The sequence below is a fragment of the Ipomoea triloba genome, chromosome 1, assembly GCF_003576645.1.
Source record: "Ipomoea triloba cultivar NCNSP0323 chromosome 1, ASM357664v1".
Lineage (NCBI taxonomy): Eukaryota > Viridiplantae > Streptophyta > Magnoliopsida > Solanales > Convolvulaceae > Ipomoea > Ipomoea triloba.
The window spans coordinates 27,498,730-27,515,571 of NC_044916.1; the positions used below are offsets into that span (position 1 = coordinate 27,498,730).

The 16,842-nt window shown below is 35.4% G+C and overlaps 1 protein-coding gene across 1 annotated transcript; it reads left to right on the top strand.

The window, feature by feature from the left end:
* Nucleotides 1–10,099: 10,099 nt before the first annotated feature.
* LOC116033217 (phytosulfokines 3-like) lies at nt 10,100–10,984 on the top strand. Its single transcript, XM_031275977.1, has 2 exons — nt 10,100–10,303; nt 10,768–10,984. The coding sequence occupies exons 1-2, from the start codon at nt 10,175–10,177 to the stop codon at nt 10,894–10,896; spliced, it is 258 nt and encodes an 85-aa protein (XP_031131837.1). The 5' UTR covers nt 10,100–10,174; the 3' UTR covers nt 10,897–10,984.
* The last annotated feature ends 5,858 nt before the right edge of the window (nt 10,985–16,842 follow it).

A 16,842-nucleotide genomic window follows, 5' to 3' on the forward strand; every position in this document is an offset into this window, starting at 1 on the left:
TACCAATTGAGCTGCTTGTGTGGCTGAAATAAATACACTCACTTTCTTATCTTGCTCAACAAGTCCGTGTAAAGTATACAAATTAATGGTTACAAAATACTTGAAAAAAAAATCTCAAAAATGGTTACAAAATACTTTTAAAAAAAAAATTCTTTTTTGAGATTGAAAAATATAGAACAAATACTACCTTGTATATAATCATGGATATTTCAAAAAAAAAAATCCTTTTTTGGAAATTCTACAGTACTATAAAATTCTAAACTATAAAATTCTTTACATTTTAGGGTATCACGTTAACATTGTGAACTTTGCATGTGATATCGTGTATGATTATAACCATGGGGCATAGAATGTACTTTTTTAATTAATAGTTATGCACTTATGCTCATATTTAGACCGTAGATTTAGGGTCCATTTGAATATTTAGAAAATGATTTTTGAATTTTTTTTAAATGGACATTTAAAAAAAACATTTTTATTTTCTTGCATTTAATTGAAAGTTTAAAAATTTTCTTAATCTATTTCATTCATTTTTCAAAAAATAAATAAAAATCTATTACAAAGTATTTTTTTTATTATAAAATATTAATTAGTTTACATTGATAAAAGTAATATCTCTAAACTAAACAAATTAAGGAAAAAGAATCTAATTTTTTTTAAAAAAAATAAAAAATAAAATTGGTTGTCGGCCAAGAGGCTAGGTTAGGCCAAAAAAACTTTATTATATTGTTTATCTCGGTCCACTCCAACCTAAATTTTAACTAAGCTAGCTTAATCTAGCCTAATATTAACTTGCATATAGCAATTCGACATACTCATTTGATACCACTTAGATAGGAGACTAAGGAGAGAAATAGAGAGAGTCAAGCGTGAAAAAGGAACATGAAAAATGTCTTTCGAGTAAAAATCTTGAAAGATATTTTTTGTCAAAATGAATTTTTGTCTCTCACTAGAACGAGTACTTTTCATTAACTTTATTTTTTCTTGGATAGTCAAGCACTTAATCATTAGAAAATTCAGAATAGGACTTCTGAAATTCATTTTGAGTTTCCAAACAAACATTTAGATTTGAAGTTTATATATATATATAATTATATATTGTGAATTAATACCCAAAAATTTTCTTTTGACGTACTATTTTGAAATGTCAAAAATAGTCATGAACTTTCGATTTAATTGAAACAAATTAAGTTTTTGATTATACATTTTCTACCTTACTTAACCATCCAAACAATTTTTTGACAAAATATAAAAGCAATGTTGACAATTTTCAATTTGTATAAAAATTAAAAAGGAATTTGATAAAGGTATATTGGGGAAAGTGGTGGTGGATATTAGCAACCTTTAAAAGGGAGTCAAAGTTTGGCCTGAAACATTTGGCATGACAAACAAAAGTTTTTTTTTTTTTTTTTTTTTTNTTTTTTTTTTTTTTTTTTTTTTAGTACTTGTTCATCTATATATACTTTCTCAATCTGTTGTCTGTTGAAACATAAAAAGTCAATAGACCTCCGTTGGAAAGAATTACTACATGCCACTTGACTATAAGGTTATTGGCAGCGAACAAAAGTTTAATTTGAATGATTTTGGTATTTATTTTTAAAGCTTAGAATTTTTACAATTTTAATTTGAAAAGTTAGAGTTTTTCACTTATAACAATTAATAATCAATAAAGAAAATGGTGAGGGGTTATATTTGGCCAAAAATTAATCAGAGAGGTAAATCAAGTAATAAATACATGATCAATAATTTAATATAGTTCAATAAAAGTTGATGATCATACTCTACTTCTAATCATCATTCTTGTGAATGTTAACATGCAAGTATAATGTCTTGGCAAAACATGTAATACATGATTTCCATAACATCATAACGTTTAGTCGTTTACACAAATATATGACTAATTAGACCAAAATCAAATTTACCTTGGCCCATGTTATTGATCGATGAGTGATAAACTTGCTTAATAGCTAGAATCTTCCCCTTGCCTCATCCTAATTGTTTATTATAGGAAAAAATTAAATACACTGTTATGATGCTAAAGATGTTGTAGTCAGGCAACATAATTGTGATTCGTGATTTTTTATGAACAGTCTCAAATCTCAATCATAGACTTTTATTAAGCAAAACTCTACAATACAATGGTTGTTTAAATTGAATGACTAGCTAGAATTATGTTTTGCACATCGGAACTTCTTAGAATATCATATTTAACCGTGATGTTAATTTTACAAAATTGTGTGTGTGTGTGTATTGAATAATACAAAGAAAAAAAATGTAATTAATATAATCACAAAATTGTTGATTGGCTCAAATCAAAGAGGTTAATAAGCTAAGAGTGCGTTTGATTCGCACGTGGGAATCGTAATCGGAATGGGTATCAAATACTTGGTAATGGTAATGAGTTTTGGTGAAAGTATTTTGCATGTTTGGTAGTAAAGTGGGATGAGAATGATTATTAATAGTTGGAGAAGCGGAGGAGGAAGGGAAATGAAACCCTTATTTTATTAGGGAATGAGTTTTGCAATTAATGGGGATAATCAAAACCCATAGTAGTGTTCTAAAAACCTGTCAACCAAGCACTAACGATGACTTTGATACCCATTCCTGATAGCTAAACCTGTCAACCAAACACACCCTAAGTTGTCCATAGTTAATTGACTCAAACCAAAAAAGTCAATAAGCTGTTCCCATTAAAAGTAAAACACATAACCTTATAATTATCAAATCAACAGTCTGAAAAAACGTAACTAAGCTAAGGTCGCTGTTATATCATATTCTCTAACAAAGACAAGAGATGGAGGCGAGTGTGGTTGGAATGGTGCAAGTTAGGCTAGCCTAAGAGATATGGCAAGCTAGGCTGGGACGTTATATACAGATCAAATTCAGACCAAAGGAGCTTCTTTCACTACATTAATTGCGACATTGTCATATGTGATGCTTCTCAAAGTTATCAAATCTTTCTTGACAACCCAACCTAACCAAACGACCCTACCAACATCATCAGCCTTTCAGCAATCAATAATAACTTCCGCCGAAAGGTCAACTCTGATGAATTATGAATATGTCTACTTGCCATGCCTTTCTGGGTATACTATTCACTATTTTATATAAAATCATCCTTAGCTTCGTGCCGTCTCGGCTCAGTTGTTAAATATAACGGCGTCGCATGTAATGCACTTGGCTCCACTTCACGTGTTACAATTAGTACGTATCATAAGGAATCGCATGTATTACAATATAAATATCTCATTCTCACACAAATCTTATCATATGACCATATTATTATTGATAATATCAATTTCATACATACTTACCGTAAATTATATATAAAATTACATGCATTTCATGATATAAAATCATATATTATCTAAAATAATACTATATATATATATATATATATATATATATATATATATATATATATATATATTTACACTTGATGGAACAAGATCTTATAGACATCATGCATGTGTCATGGAAGCCACATGAGAGTAGAGCCGTCAAAATGAGTTTAGCCAGCTGGATTAGCTCATCCCGTCTCGCAAAAAGAGCGGGAAGAGCTTTGATATTTTGGGCCCATATTTTGACTGGCTTTTTAGCTCGCCCCCGCCTAACCCGCGGGCTTGGCAGGCCGTCGGGGGCTTGCCAAGCCATATATATAATCAAGTTTTTAAAAATTAGTATATTGTATAAATGATTTGTTATTGACTTATATATGAATTATCACATTATGTATTTAATTATTTATTAGTTATTTTAATATACACTTATTATTTTTTATATTAATTTTTAATTTAAATTTAAAATGTTTAAAATTTGGTGGGCCCCCATCAAAACCCACAGACTTAAGACGGGACGGAGTGGCTTCCCTATTTTGGCGGGCTTTTAAGCTCGCCCCACCATATAGCGAGTTTTAGTGGGCTGGTCCGTATCGATACCTCTGTATGAGAGTGACCAAGACTATAGAATTGGATCAAGATCATGATGTAAGCTAACTCAAGATACATATATGGGAGATGGTGGAAGCCGCCCAACTAGTTTGCATGGGATCGGAGTAAGCTATAGGTCAGTGATTGGTGTAGTTGAAATAGGCTTGTTTATCCTTGTCTAATTAAGTTTTTGCCTTGATTTTTATGATCCTATTAGAAATAAGAATGAGAGTAATATAAGGCGTACGGTTCTCCTATAACTAGAGACATCCGTATAATTATATATGCCATGTTATCATAGTAATAATATTTTTTTTCTCATTCCTTGTATTATTAATGTGTGAAATTTATATTGTGAAGTAAATAAAGTCCAATAATAATAATTAACATATCAATTTTGATGTCATCAAATTTTCAGTGCCCTATTGGGTGTGTCAAAATCTTTAAAGAATTTATTTTTTCAAATTCGAAGTAGTGGTTACAATCAGTATAGTATAAAATCATTTGGATTACAATGAGTGTACAAAATTATAGCCGATATATATCTAGTTAATCTCCATCCATTGAAGATCCATGAAAGCCACAAAGAGCACAAAAAGAGTCAACAGTCGCCTCTACTGAGGCACGAACCCACTCCCTTTCATATGAAAGTAAATCGAGTACCACTAGACCACAAGATCTTTGACATATATATATATATATATATATATATAGTGTACCAAAAACATAATTATGTATAAATTCTTACTTTCTAGATATTCTTAAAAAGATTAAAATTATATACGGAGTATCTTACAAATTAAAAAATAATCCCCTTCCAAATGATGTCCAATAATTAACATATTAATTTCGATATCAATTTTTTTTTTGTCTACAAATATGTTTATTAAATTTTTGGAATGATATTTTGTTTGTGGATACATGCAAGTATCGCATGTTGTCCATGGATCTATCCTGATCCTGCTGGATGATACGCATGATAGATATAATGATGCGTGTTTGTGCATAGTGGAGTGTGCTACCTCACCTTTAATCATACCAATCATACTACTTGCGCCCTTTGACTCAATTTATGCTGCCATTATCCTCATCCATCTTTTGTCTCTATCCAATTTTTTTATATACTATATTTCACAATTTACATTAAATTAATTTTAAATCTCAAAATTTATATTCAAGAAGATGAGAACAGATTATGTATATTCAATAATGTTCAATCTTTACAATGACAAAAACCTAAGATATATATACAAGAGTAGTCTCAAATAGACTAGAACAGAGATTCCTAGTGTAACTCAAATACAGAGTCCTAATACTCCTCCTCAAGCGCAGGGTATGCTTGAAACCTGCAGCTTGTCTCTGAGAAAAGAAAACCGAGGTCCTGGAAGAGCTTTTGTAAATATATCAGCAAGTTGATCTTTGCTAGAAATAAAGTTAACCTGTATATCACCAGACGCAACCTTGTCCCTGACAAAGTGATAATCAATCTCAACATGCTTTGTACGAGCATGAAAGATTGGATTAGCACACATATAAGTAGCACCTAGATTGTCACACCACAGCTTCGGAACCTGGATGTCTGGAATCTTGAGTTCCCGCAGCAGAGACAGTATCCAGGTAACCTCAGCACAGACATCTGCCAGACCTTTGTACTCAGCCTCCGTAGAAGACCTAGCAACTGTTTTCTGCTTCTTACAGACCCAGGAGACAAGATTAATCCCCAAGAACACAGCATAACCACTGGTAGACTTCCGATCCGTAGGGCAGCCTGCCAGTCAGAATCAGAAAAGGCATGAAGCTCCCTAGAGTCAGACCGATTAATACGTAAACCAAAGGATGTAGTTCCCTTTACATACCGTAAGACTCTCTTCAAGTGCTCCAGTGAGACATAGTTGGAGCATGCATATGCTGACAGAGCTGATTGACTGCAAAGGATAGATCAGGCCGAGTGACTGTAAGATATTGAAGAGCTCCAGCCAAACTCCTGAATCGTGACGGATCATCAAACGAATCTGCATTGATGGTGGAAGAGGAAATTTTCGCAGAAGAGACAGGGGTGGCCAATGGCTTACAATCAGCCATGCCAGCCCGTTTTAATATATCAGTCATATACCGTTTCTGAGACAGAATAATAGAATCACCACTTTTCACCAACTCAATACCCAAAAAGAAGCCTGGTTCACCAAGATCTCGAATTTTAAACACAGAGGACAATTTGGATAATAAATTAGAGACAACTTTAGAATCATTACCCATCACAAGAATGTCATCAACATACACCAGTAGGTACACACAGGCACTATCTTGCGAAAAATAGAATAAAGAGACATCTGTTTTAGAAGCAATAAACCCCACAGACAGCAAGAACGAATGAAGCCGAGTAAACCAGGCCCTGGGAGCCTGTTTTAAACCATACAGAGATCTTTTCAACAGACACACATGATCAGGCAGGTGAGTATCAGTATAACCAGGCGTTTGGCGCATGTAAACAGTCTTAGTCAGATTTCCATTCAAAAATGCATTATGAATATCTAACTGACGAATAACCCAACTAGAAGAAATTGCTAGACTCAAAAGCAACCGCACAGTGGTTGGTTTTACAACCGGACTGAATGTGTCAAAGAAATCCTGACCAGGTACCTGATTGAAGCCTTTCGCCACGAGCCGTGCTTTGTGTCTTTCTATCGAACCATCAGCTTTTCGCTTGGTGCGAAAAACCCATTTACACCCAATGACGTTCAGACCTGGACGAGAAGGAACAAGAACCCAGGTGCGATTGTGCAGAAGGGTATTGAACTCCTGATCCATAGCATCTCGCCATTGGGGAAATCGGACTGCTTGAGTATAGCATGTGGGCTCAGAAGGACAAACCTGTGCAGACAAGGCAACATGGGGCGCCACCGACCGACTCCGAGTAGCCATACTATGCGTACGAACTGTCGGCCTAGAAGACCTCCCGCGAGGTCGGCTTCGCTGTCTCACGGGTGCAGCCGCAGCGACAACAAGAGCCGAGACAGACGGCACAACAACAGGCGACGGAGGAGACAACTGGAAAGAGGACGCAGCCCATGGGTGATCGATCGGAGAGGAAGGTGATGGCACAGGCGGTCGAACAAAAGGAAAAACCTGCTCATCAAATTTAACATGTCTGCATACATAAATCTTGTTAGTCTGTAAGTCCATGCATCTGTACCCCCAAAAAGAATCTGGATAACCTAGGAAAACACACGGAGAGGACCTATAGGACATTTTGTGACGATTATAGGGACGCAAGTAAGGAAAACAAAGACAACCGAATACACGAAGAAAAGAGTAAGATGGAGAGGATTTATGCAATAGAAGATGAGGACTAGAGTTATTCAAGACACTAGAAGGCATTTTATTAATCACATAGACTGCAGTCTCAAACGCATAATCCCAGAAACAATAAGGAACAAACGCACGAGCCATAAGAGTGAGACCAGTCTCAACAATATGCCTGTGTTTCCGTTCGACCCGACCATTCTGCTCATGAGTGTAGGCACAAGACTGTCGATGATTAATACCTAACTGAGCAAACAAAGAATGTAGCTTTTTATACTCTGCCCCTAGATCAGACTGAATGGCCTTAATTTTACGATTGAAAGAACGCTCAACTAAGGCCCGAAAACGATCAAAGATTGCATAAAGATCAGATTTTAATTTCATAGGGAATATCCACGTATAACGAAAATAATCATCAACAAAAAGAACAAAGTAACGACAACCAGTAGATGACAAAACGGGAGCTGGTCCCCAAATATCAGTATAGATTAGATCAAGAACATTCGAACTAACATGGTCAACACGTGGTAAAGGAAAGCGAGAAGACTTCCCTAACTGACATGCCGAACAAAGACTAGAACAACTAGCAGAACTACTCGAACTAATAACAGAACAGAAAGGTAAAACACGACTCAAAACCCATTGATGAGGGTGACCCAGACGATCATGCCACACCGATGATGAAGCACGAGACGAAACGAAGGCTTGAGGACAAGACTGAGAAGACGAAACGGGCAACGCGTACAGCCCTCCCGAACTACTACCGCGTAGTAGAGTCGCCCTGGTGGTGATATCCTTCACAAGGAAAAAAGAAGGATGAAACTCGAAGAAAACATTGTTATCCTTAGTAAACCGCTGAACAGATAACAAAGACGAAGACAAACCCGGAACATGTAAAATATCGGATAATTTAAATATTCTAGACGGGGTAGCAAAAGATGCACGACCAACATGACTAATATTTAACCCCTTACCATCACCAACTCTCAGAGTGTCACCCCCGGAATACTCCTCAGAGGATGACAGCGCAGCAATATCAGGAGTGGTGTGATTCGTGGCTCCAGTGTCAGGAATCCAGAGATTAGTAGAATCAGTGGAAAAATCCGGGGCATTAGCAGAATATGTATAATTAGCCTGGGGCTGAGAGTGAATGAGAGAATAACACCTGGGAGCAGTATGACCAATCACTCCACACAACTGACATTTGGGTTGCCAATTGCCGTTCCGCGAGCCGCGACCACCACCACGCGACCGACCGCCCCTACCGCCACGACCAGTCGGACTGCCACCGCGGGACTGCTGCTGCCCGCCAGCCCCGACAAACTGTCCACCAGCGCCGCCGCGCTGTTGCTGCTGTCTACCACGCCACGGGCGCCGACCACCGCCACGGGACGACATGAAGGCCGACGGCTCCGCACCAGAAGAGGCTCCCGTAACAAACTCGTGGGAGCCGAGAAGATTGGCGATTTCCTGAAGCGAAACCGCATGGCCACGTCCGGCGATCGAAGCTGTCATCGGGTGAAACTCAGGGCGCAGTCTGCGGAACAGATACAGATTCTGATCCTCCAACGCGACAGGCCGGCCAGCAAGCGCAAGATCCTCGATCACGACCTGCGCGCGGGCGATATAATCCGCGATCGACGAATCACCCTGCCGAAGGGACTACAGTTGGCCGAGAAGAAAGAGAATCCGGGAATGCGAAGTCGAAGCCAACAATTCCTCAATAGCAGTCCACAGAGATTTGGATGTTTCACGGCCAATCGCAAGATGCATAACTTCCGTCGACAAAGAGGACACCAGCATACTAAGGACTCCCTGGTCTTGGCGCACCCACGGAGCGTAAACAGGATTCGGAAGAACCGGCGAAGTAGCATCGGCCGCGGGAAGACACGGATTGGGCATGGGATTCGATCCGTCAACAAATCCCATCAATTCATGACCATGTAGGCTGATACCAGATGAGAATAGATTATGTATATTCAATAATGTTCAATCTTTACAATGATAGAAACCTAAGATATATATACAAGAGTAGTCTCAAATAGACTAGAACAGAGATTCCTAGTGTAACTCAAATACAGAGTCCTAATAAAGAAGAGATAAACTGCACATCGTTCTATTAGTCCCCAAATTTTTACGTACTTCATATTTATGTACAAGAGGTCTTCATCATTTCTGATCTTGACAACTCACACTATCTATAGAGCAAGGCTTTAGGATAATCGGTCGAATTAATTGGGTCTTTTCAAAAAAAAAATCTTCAAATTTTCATCTTCTCCTAACTATATTCAAGACCTTATAAATCTGTCCTAAGGCACATTAAAAAAGTAAATCTTGAATTACTAAAATAATTTCATATTTTCCAACCATATGCACACTTTTGCAGTTTTTTTTTTTCTTTCTTTCGTTGAAATCTATTTTTCTTTTTAAACATGAAATTTATGTGAATGTGATAATATGAGCTAAACGTAGGACTCTTACATTGATGAGATTGCATCAATAGAAAACATATGAGCCAGATTTAAGAATATATTATTGTCCATTAAAAAATGAGAAATAATTTATTAGGATTAGATAGACCAGACCATATGTACGATAAGAGAGCAATTCCTTACCATGTCCTCTGTCGGCTACGTCATCGAAACTCTTCCAGTGCTTCTCGAAGATATACGTACACACATGTATATACTAATTCAACCATGAAAATTCATGTGGCCAACCTTTGGTTTTTAGTCCTCTTCTTAATAATTAAGTAATAAATATATGACCAAAAAAAAAAAGAAGAGTGAATTATATTATGAATGCTTTAAATGCGACAGCTGCCTTAGCTTCTCTGCCTATAAATTCATCACCAAACTGCAGTCCGTTCTTTAGCATATTAAAGGGTAAAAGTAGAGAAGAAAAAAAGAAGAGAAGAAACCCATAAAAGAGAGAAAAAGAAAATGTCTAAAGTTACAAGCTTTTGCATGATCGCCTTCCTAGTACTTCTGTTGGCGGCGTCGCAGGTTGTTTCCCGGCCAGTCCCGGTGGCCACCTTCTCCGACGTCACTCCGGTGGAGACCAATCATGGGGTAAGTTTACTTCTTATTCATAGCTATCAAACGTTTATCACTCAAGCCAAAAACTATAGTTAGAAGCTTATAATAGTCAATACATTATTCGAGATGATAGTTTTTTTTTGAATACTATCGTCAACATTGCCCCCACTGAGGCTCGAACCCATGACCTCCCACTTGGAAGAATCACTTCTTGCCGCTTGACCACAAGGCTTTTGGCATTATTCAAGATAGTTTGAGTGCTAGATTTAGTCCTTAAAAACTTTATCTGTCTCTATTCAATGATTCCCGATCTTATCAGACATGGTCCCTTTATCGACCCAGCCCAACATCTTAGCTAAGTTTGAACCTCGCCATAGATTCGATTCTACCCATACCCAAACTTTTGTATACCATAGTGTTATATTGTATTTATTAGGATTTTTATTTATTTTTAATGTTTTTTTTTTAAATTTTGTTAATGCATATTGAAATTTTAGGACAAGATGGCAGTGAGAGGAGGTGTGGAGGGAAGCTGTGCAGGGGAAGGAGAAGAAGAATGCCTGATGAGAAGGACGATGGAGGCTCACATTGATTATATCTACACACAGAAGCAGAAGCAGCCATGATCAGATCAATCACATTCACTATTCATAAATATATGAAAAATTTTATAATCTCGTGGGTTTTTTAAAATTGTACCTTGCGTTTTGTAAGTTACATTTTATATATGTTTGGTAAGTTGTACTTTTTTTTCATCTATGTTGGTGAAATTCAAAGTACAATTTTACAAAATATATTGTATTTTAACTCACGATATTGTAATTTTTTTTCATATATATATAAAAGAAATTTAAAGTTTTTTTATAAAAAAAAAAATTATTGTATTTGGGTGCATGGTATATATGTCTATGTAAGCAGGGCGTCATAGGTTATTTAAGTATTTTTATTTTAGATGATTTATTATATGATTATTTTCATATTAATTAAGAGCTTAATTTCAGGTACGAAGTTGGAAATTATAAAATTTTTGTATGGCTCTAATGTCATATTAGAGTAATGTACTTATATTATCATTTATTATTGGTGAAATAAAGAAGAAGGTGTTGGTGTTATATCTCATCAGTGAAATAAGTATACGAAACACGACTTTGACACATTATTCACGACTAACGTACAACTACTTCACGTTCAAGTTTTTATGTGAAAGATATAAAAACTTTAGTATGTACTACGTCATACAATGTAATGTTGTATAATTAAAAATTCGTATAAAGGTCAAATAGGTCATTCAACTACTCAGCAAAATGCAATTAAGTCATTGAACTCAAAAAAAATTATAACTAGGTCATGAACAATGCAAAATAATGCAATTAACCTGAAATGACATGTTGACCTGATAACATATTGATGTGGTAATTACTGAATTTTAAAATAATTATGCCTTCTCCGGAGAGAAAGCAAGGTTACCTTCTCACCCACCGGGGAAAGTAACCCGGTGAGAAAAAATTTAACCTTGATTTAAATAATTAATAAATTACAAATTAATTCAAATTGTCATGTGTTGCATCAGTTATATATATATGTATAGGTTCTCGCCCTTAGTGATACAACCATCTCAATGAAGGAGGGGTTGGCATCTACAGAAGGGGTTCTTAATTGGCTTGTTCAACGTAGACATAATATTCTTATTTTATTTTTGAATACTACTGACTCTATTACAATGCAGTATCTGTTCATAACTACTTTCTCAACCTATTGAAGCACAAGAGTCAATTAGAACGTGTAATCAATTAGAATTTTATCATGTATAAATGTTGATTTACCTAACTTATATATAGTTGATTCATAGCTAGGAATCTGATTGGGATTAGAAATTAATGCCATAATAAAATCTTTGGGGAAGGGAGGGAAAATAGTTCGACCTTCTTAAAAGTAATACAAAACTTATATTCTAAGAGCATCCATATCAATAGGCTTTTTATGGTTTTTGTCAGATTAAAACTTAAAGATGATCTTTTGTTGATGTGGGTATGAAATGGTTTTTAAGCTGATTTTAGTTTTGCAAGGTTAAGTTTTTTTGTGGGTCCCACCAAATGAGAGAGATATGGTAGAAGACGTACTCACTTTGTGCGCGTTGGGCGCACATTCATCAGCGCCCAGTACATTCGCTCGCTGGCGCGTCTTCTGTTATGTTTAAAAAAAAAAAAAAAGAATCGCGTCGGAATGGTAAGATCTTTTTTTTTTCTTCTCCTCTTTGTCTCCTTTCTCTCCTTGTTGCCACATAAAAAACCGTGAAAATTTTGAAGCTGGTATGGTTGCTCTAAGCATACCACTACTAGTACTCCAACTTTTGACGATTCTCCTTGAATTTATGTTAAACTAACTCTTGAACGCAAAATCATAAAACTAGCGGTGCATTTACTAATGGTAAAAATTCTTCATTTTTCACAGAGAAATGAAAAATTAGGGAATTTAAAAAAAAAAATACATGTAGTTACTAGTTATACATTTCGCTAATTTGAAAAATGAAATATGGAAAAATGAAAAATCAAAGAAACAAAAAAATTATAGATATAAAAACTGAAAAATTAGAGTAAATAGTCATCTCCCAGGTTCCAACTATACTCTTTGTCAGATCAGCTTATTTAGCAAACGTTAGATTAAAAAAATAAAATAAAATAAAAACCAGAAATTGATGAGAAGAACCAAATTAAAGGTGAAATGACTTAAATGTCGGACCAGTAGTTAGGCAGTTGAAGCCCAAATTTTGGTTCCAGCCACCATGATACCATAATTACATACCTTGAGTTAAATGGGCTAGCTCAACAACCTTAGATTATCCGGCCTAGCCTATTAGGCTGCAATCATTATTATGTGGACCATGATCCACATAGCTGTGTGGACCATGTGGACTATACTATCAAATAATGCACATTTAGTATAAAAATAATATACATTCAGTATAAAAGTAATATACATTGTATTCAGGGAATGTACATTATTTGTGTACTGAATGTGCATTATTTGTATAATGTACACTCAGTACAAAAATAATGTACATTTAGTACATTAAAAATGTACATTTTGTTATGGTCCACACATCACTGTGTGGACCAATTTGCCATTAGGCTGGGCAAATTATGCTATGGACCCGAGTCTACCTTGCAATGTGGATTAGAGTTTATGTTCATAATTTTAGAATTCTATGTTCACAATTTTAGAATTCTATATACAAAATTACATTACTTAATATTCACAATTTTTGAACTCTATATTCACAATTTTGTTATATAGATTCAAAAATTGTGTTATACTGTTGAATATAGAGTTATGAAATTTTGAATATAGAGTTCTAAAATTGTGAACATAGAATTTTAAAATTATGGACACAGAATTCTAAAATTGTGAACATGTGGCATAACAACCGACTAGGCTGGGCAAATTATACCATGTACCAGGGCCTACGTACCTTGCATTGTAAACCCTAGTCTAAAAATAATCATTAAGTTATGTATACATATTTTGTACATGTAGCTATCATATTATGTGTCAGCAATTAGCAAGTTATTTATTTATATGTACAAAAACTGTTAGTCGTAGATACAAAATGTGTTAACTGAAGGTACTAAATTTTTGTATTAAGGTTAACAATGCAAAATGAACCATGATCCATAGTATAACAATTGACTAGGCTGAGTAACACCATGACACCAAATTTTTTTTTATTCATATGTTTTTTTTTTCTCAATTTACGACAAATTAATTCTTCTCACCCTTTGTGTGTATACTCTTTATCTCGGTCGAGGTCTTTCAATGATTCCCAGATTTCCAGTGTGATTTGAGTCCCTACACTGCCTTTGGAATTTGAAGTAAAGTTTTAGCGTGATGATCGAACTAACTAAGCTAACCTCGTGAGACCTAGGCCAAGTAACATTATTTCAACATATATAAACTTTTACGATTTTTTCGCATTTCAGACATGTTTTTATATTAATTTTTTTTTATAAAACGTTTCAACACCATTTTTGTAATTAAAATATTTGAAGACGTATTTTCTAAAAGAAAACTTATTTCATGACGCATTTTAGAGTAATCGTTTCAAAGAAATTGAGTCAATAATAGAGATGAGGGTTATTATATATTTACTCCAATCCCTATATCTACAATTTTAATTATCTACATCTACCGCGAGCAGGACGAGAGGTGTTACTTAAGAATGTACTCCAAGCGGTATTCTTGTTACCAGTGGGCCTTTGTAATGAGATTGAGGCTATTTTGAATAAATACTGGTGGACGGGAATGGGTGGCAGTGGGAAAGGGCTGAGATGGAAATCATGGAGGAATATGTGTCTAAAGGTGGCATGGGATTTAGACGGATCCGGGAAATGAATTTAGCTCTCCTAGGGAAACAGGTATGGCGATTACTTACACGGCCGAACTCCCTTGTCTCGAGGGTTTTCAAAAGTCGCTATTATCCCCATTGTTCTTTATTTGATGCGAGTGTAGGGAGCAACCCTTCATTTATTTGGCGTGGGATTATGGAGGCTAGGGGTGTGGTTGAGAGGAGTTATCGTAGATGCATTGGTGATGGGCAGACTACAGTTATTGGCTATGATCCGTGGTTAGTGGCAGATGAGATCCCTTTGTGAGTCAATTTATTCTGCTCCAGTATCTTCCTTATTAAATGCTCAAGGCACAGGCTGGGATACAGAATGTGTTAAGGATATATTTAACACAAGAGATGCAACTATATATTATTCTAAATATTCCACTAAGTATTCGCAGACCATCTGATGCATGGGTTTGGAGTGAGGAATCCAAAGGTATTTATTCTGTAAAGTCCAGTTACAGACTCTTGACTGGGGAAATTCAAGCTCAAATGCCATGGAAACAGATTTGGAACATGCATGTGTCACCAAAGGTGAGAATGTTCTGTTGGCAGCTTGCTTCCTCAGTTTTACCAACCCGTGATGCGTTGTTGACTAAGAATATTTCTTGTGCTTTGATGTGTCATATGTGTGGCCAGGTGGAGGAAACTGCCCAGCATCTCTTCATGGATTGCCATCATGTTGCAACAGTGTGGTCTCACATGGGGCTGCCGAATCATACTCAAGGGCAAGGTAATGTGCAGTGGTTGAATGCTTTTTCCAGTTACTTGTGTTGCTTAATGAGGAATTAAAAAGGTTTGTTGGGCCGGGCTCTATGGGGCTCTGTACCACTGTTGTCAATTTGGCTCTTTCTTTTCTTTCAAATTGGAGAGCCGCAAAGGAGAAAGGGCAGAGTGCTACGGAGACTATGTCTGGACATCCGCGTTGGAAACCACCGGCACCAGGTCGACGTACTCAAAATGAATACAGATGCTGCATTTGATGAGGGTAATAATGCTATGGGTCTAGGCTGTGATGATGGCGGACGATTCTTGGCTGGTAAAGGAGTTCGTCTCATGGGACAATATGAGGTTAAAGAAGCTGAGGCAATTTGTATTCGTGAGGCTCTCAGCTAGTTGAAGGGGACGGGTATGGGAGACGTGGATGTTGAATATTGCGACTCTCAATTAGTTTATAATGCTTTACGTTCAGACTTTTTATTTCTTGTTTTGGTTTTGTTATTGATGATGTTAAAGAAGTAGCAGCCACGATTGATGGTGTTGACTTCTATTTTGTTAAGTGATCTGCGAATCGTGCTGCCCACATTGTTGCTCGGGGAGCCGTTTCTTTGTCAAGTTGCGGAGAGTGGTTTGACCACCCTCCCTCTCATCTTGTTGATTGTCTTCTCTATGATATGAATTAAGTATTTCTTCTCAAAAAAAAAAAAAATTATCTACATCTACAATTTACATACATACATACATACGTATACATATATACAATTTTAATAAGAACTAATAAAGTTAGGGTTCTAACGCGCGAAGAAAAAATGTTTGTGGTAATTATTTACATAACAAATGGTTCATAGTATTTTTATTTTAGTAATTTTTTATGATTTTCCTTTTTACCGTCCATTATATTTTTTCTTCCCTTAAATAACCCCACATTCCGTTAATATAAATTTTAGTAACGGAATATTCCATTAACTTTTAACTTATTAATTAATTTCTATAAGAAAAGTCTTAGGTTCGACCCACATCCCAATCACAGTTGGCATAATTGTTAAGCATATACTACAAATATCAGAATATGTTAGAGTATATTATTAAAAAGTGAGTACCCCACCCTATTACTCTTATTAAATTAAATAAATTAGTAATTACAATATATATATATATATATATATATATATATATATGCATTTCTTTAATTTAGAATTCAATGTTTACAATGCCTTTATTCAAAAAAAAAATTATATTCATTATCAAAAAAAATAAAAAAGAGATATAAATTAAAGAAATGCATATATATTACATTTATTTTAGTGACAATTATAATAAACCTCTCATATATTATCTTGCATTCATATACTTTAAATTATCAATTTAAATAAACAAATTCAACATTCAATTATATATGCATGAGCATCTCATATATAATCTTATATTGATATATACTTTGAACTACTTATTTAAAAATAAACAT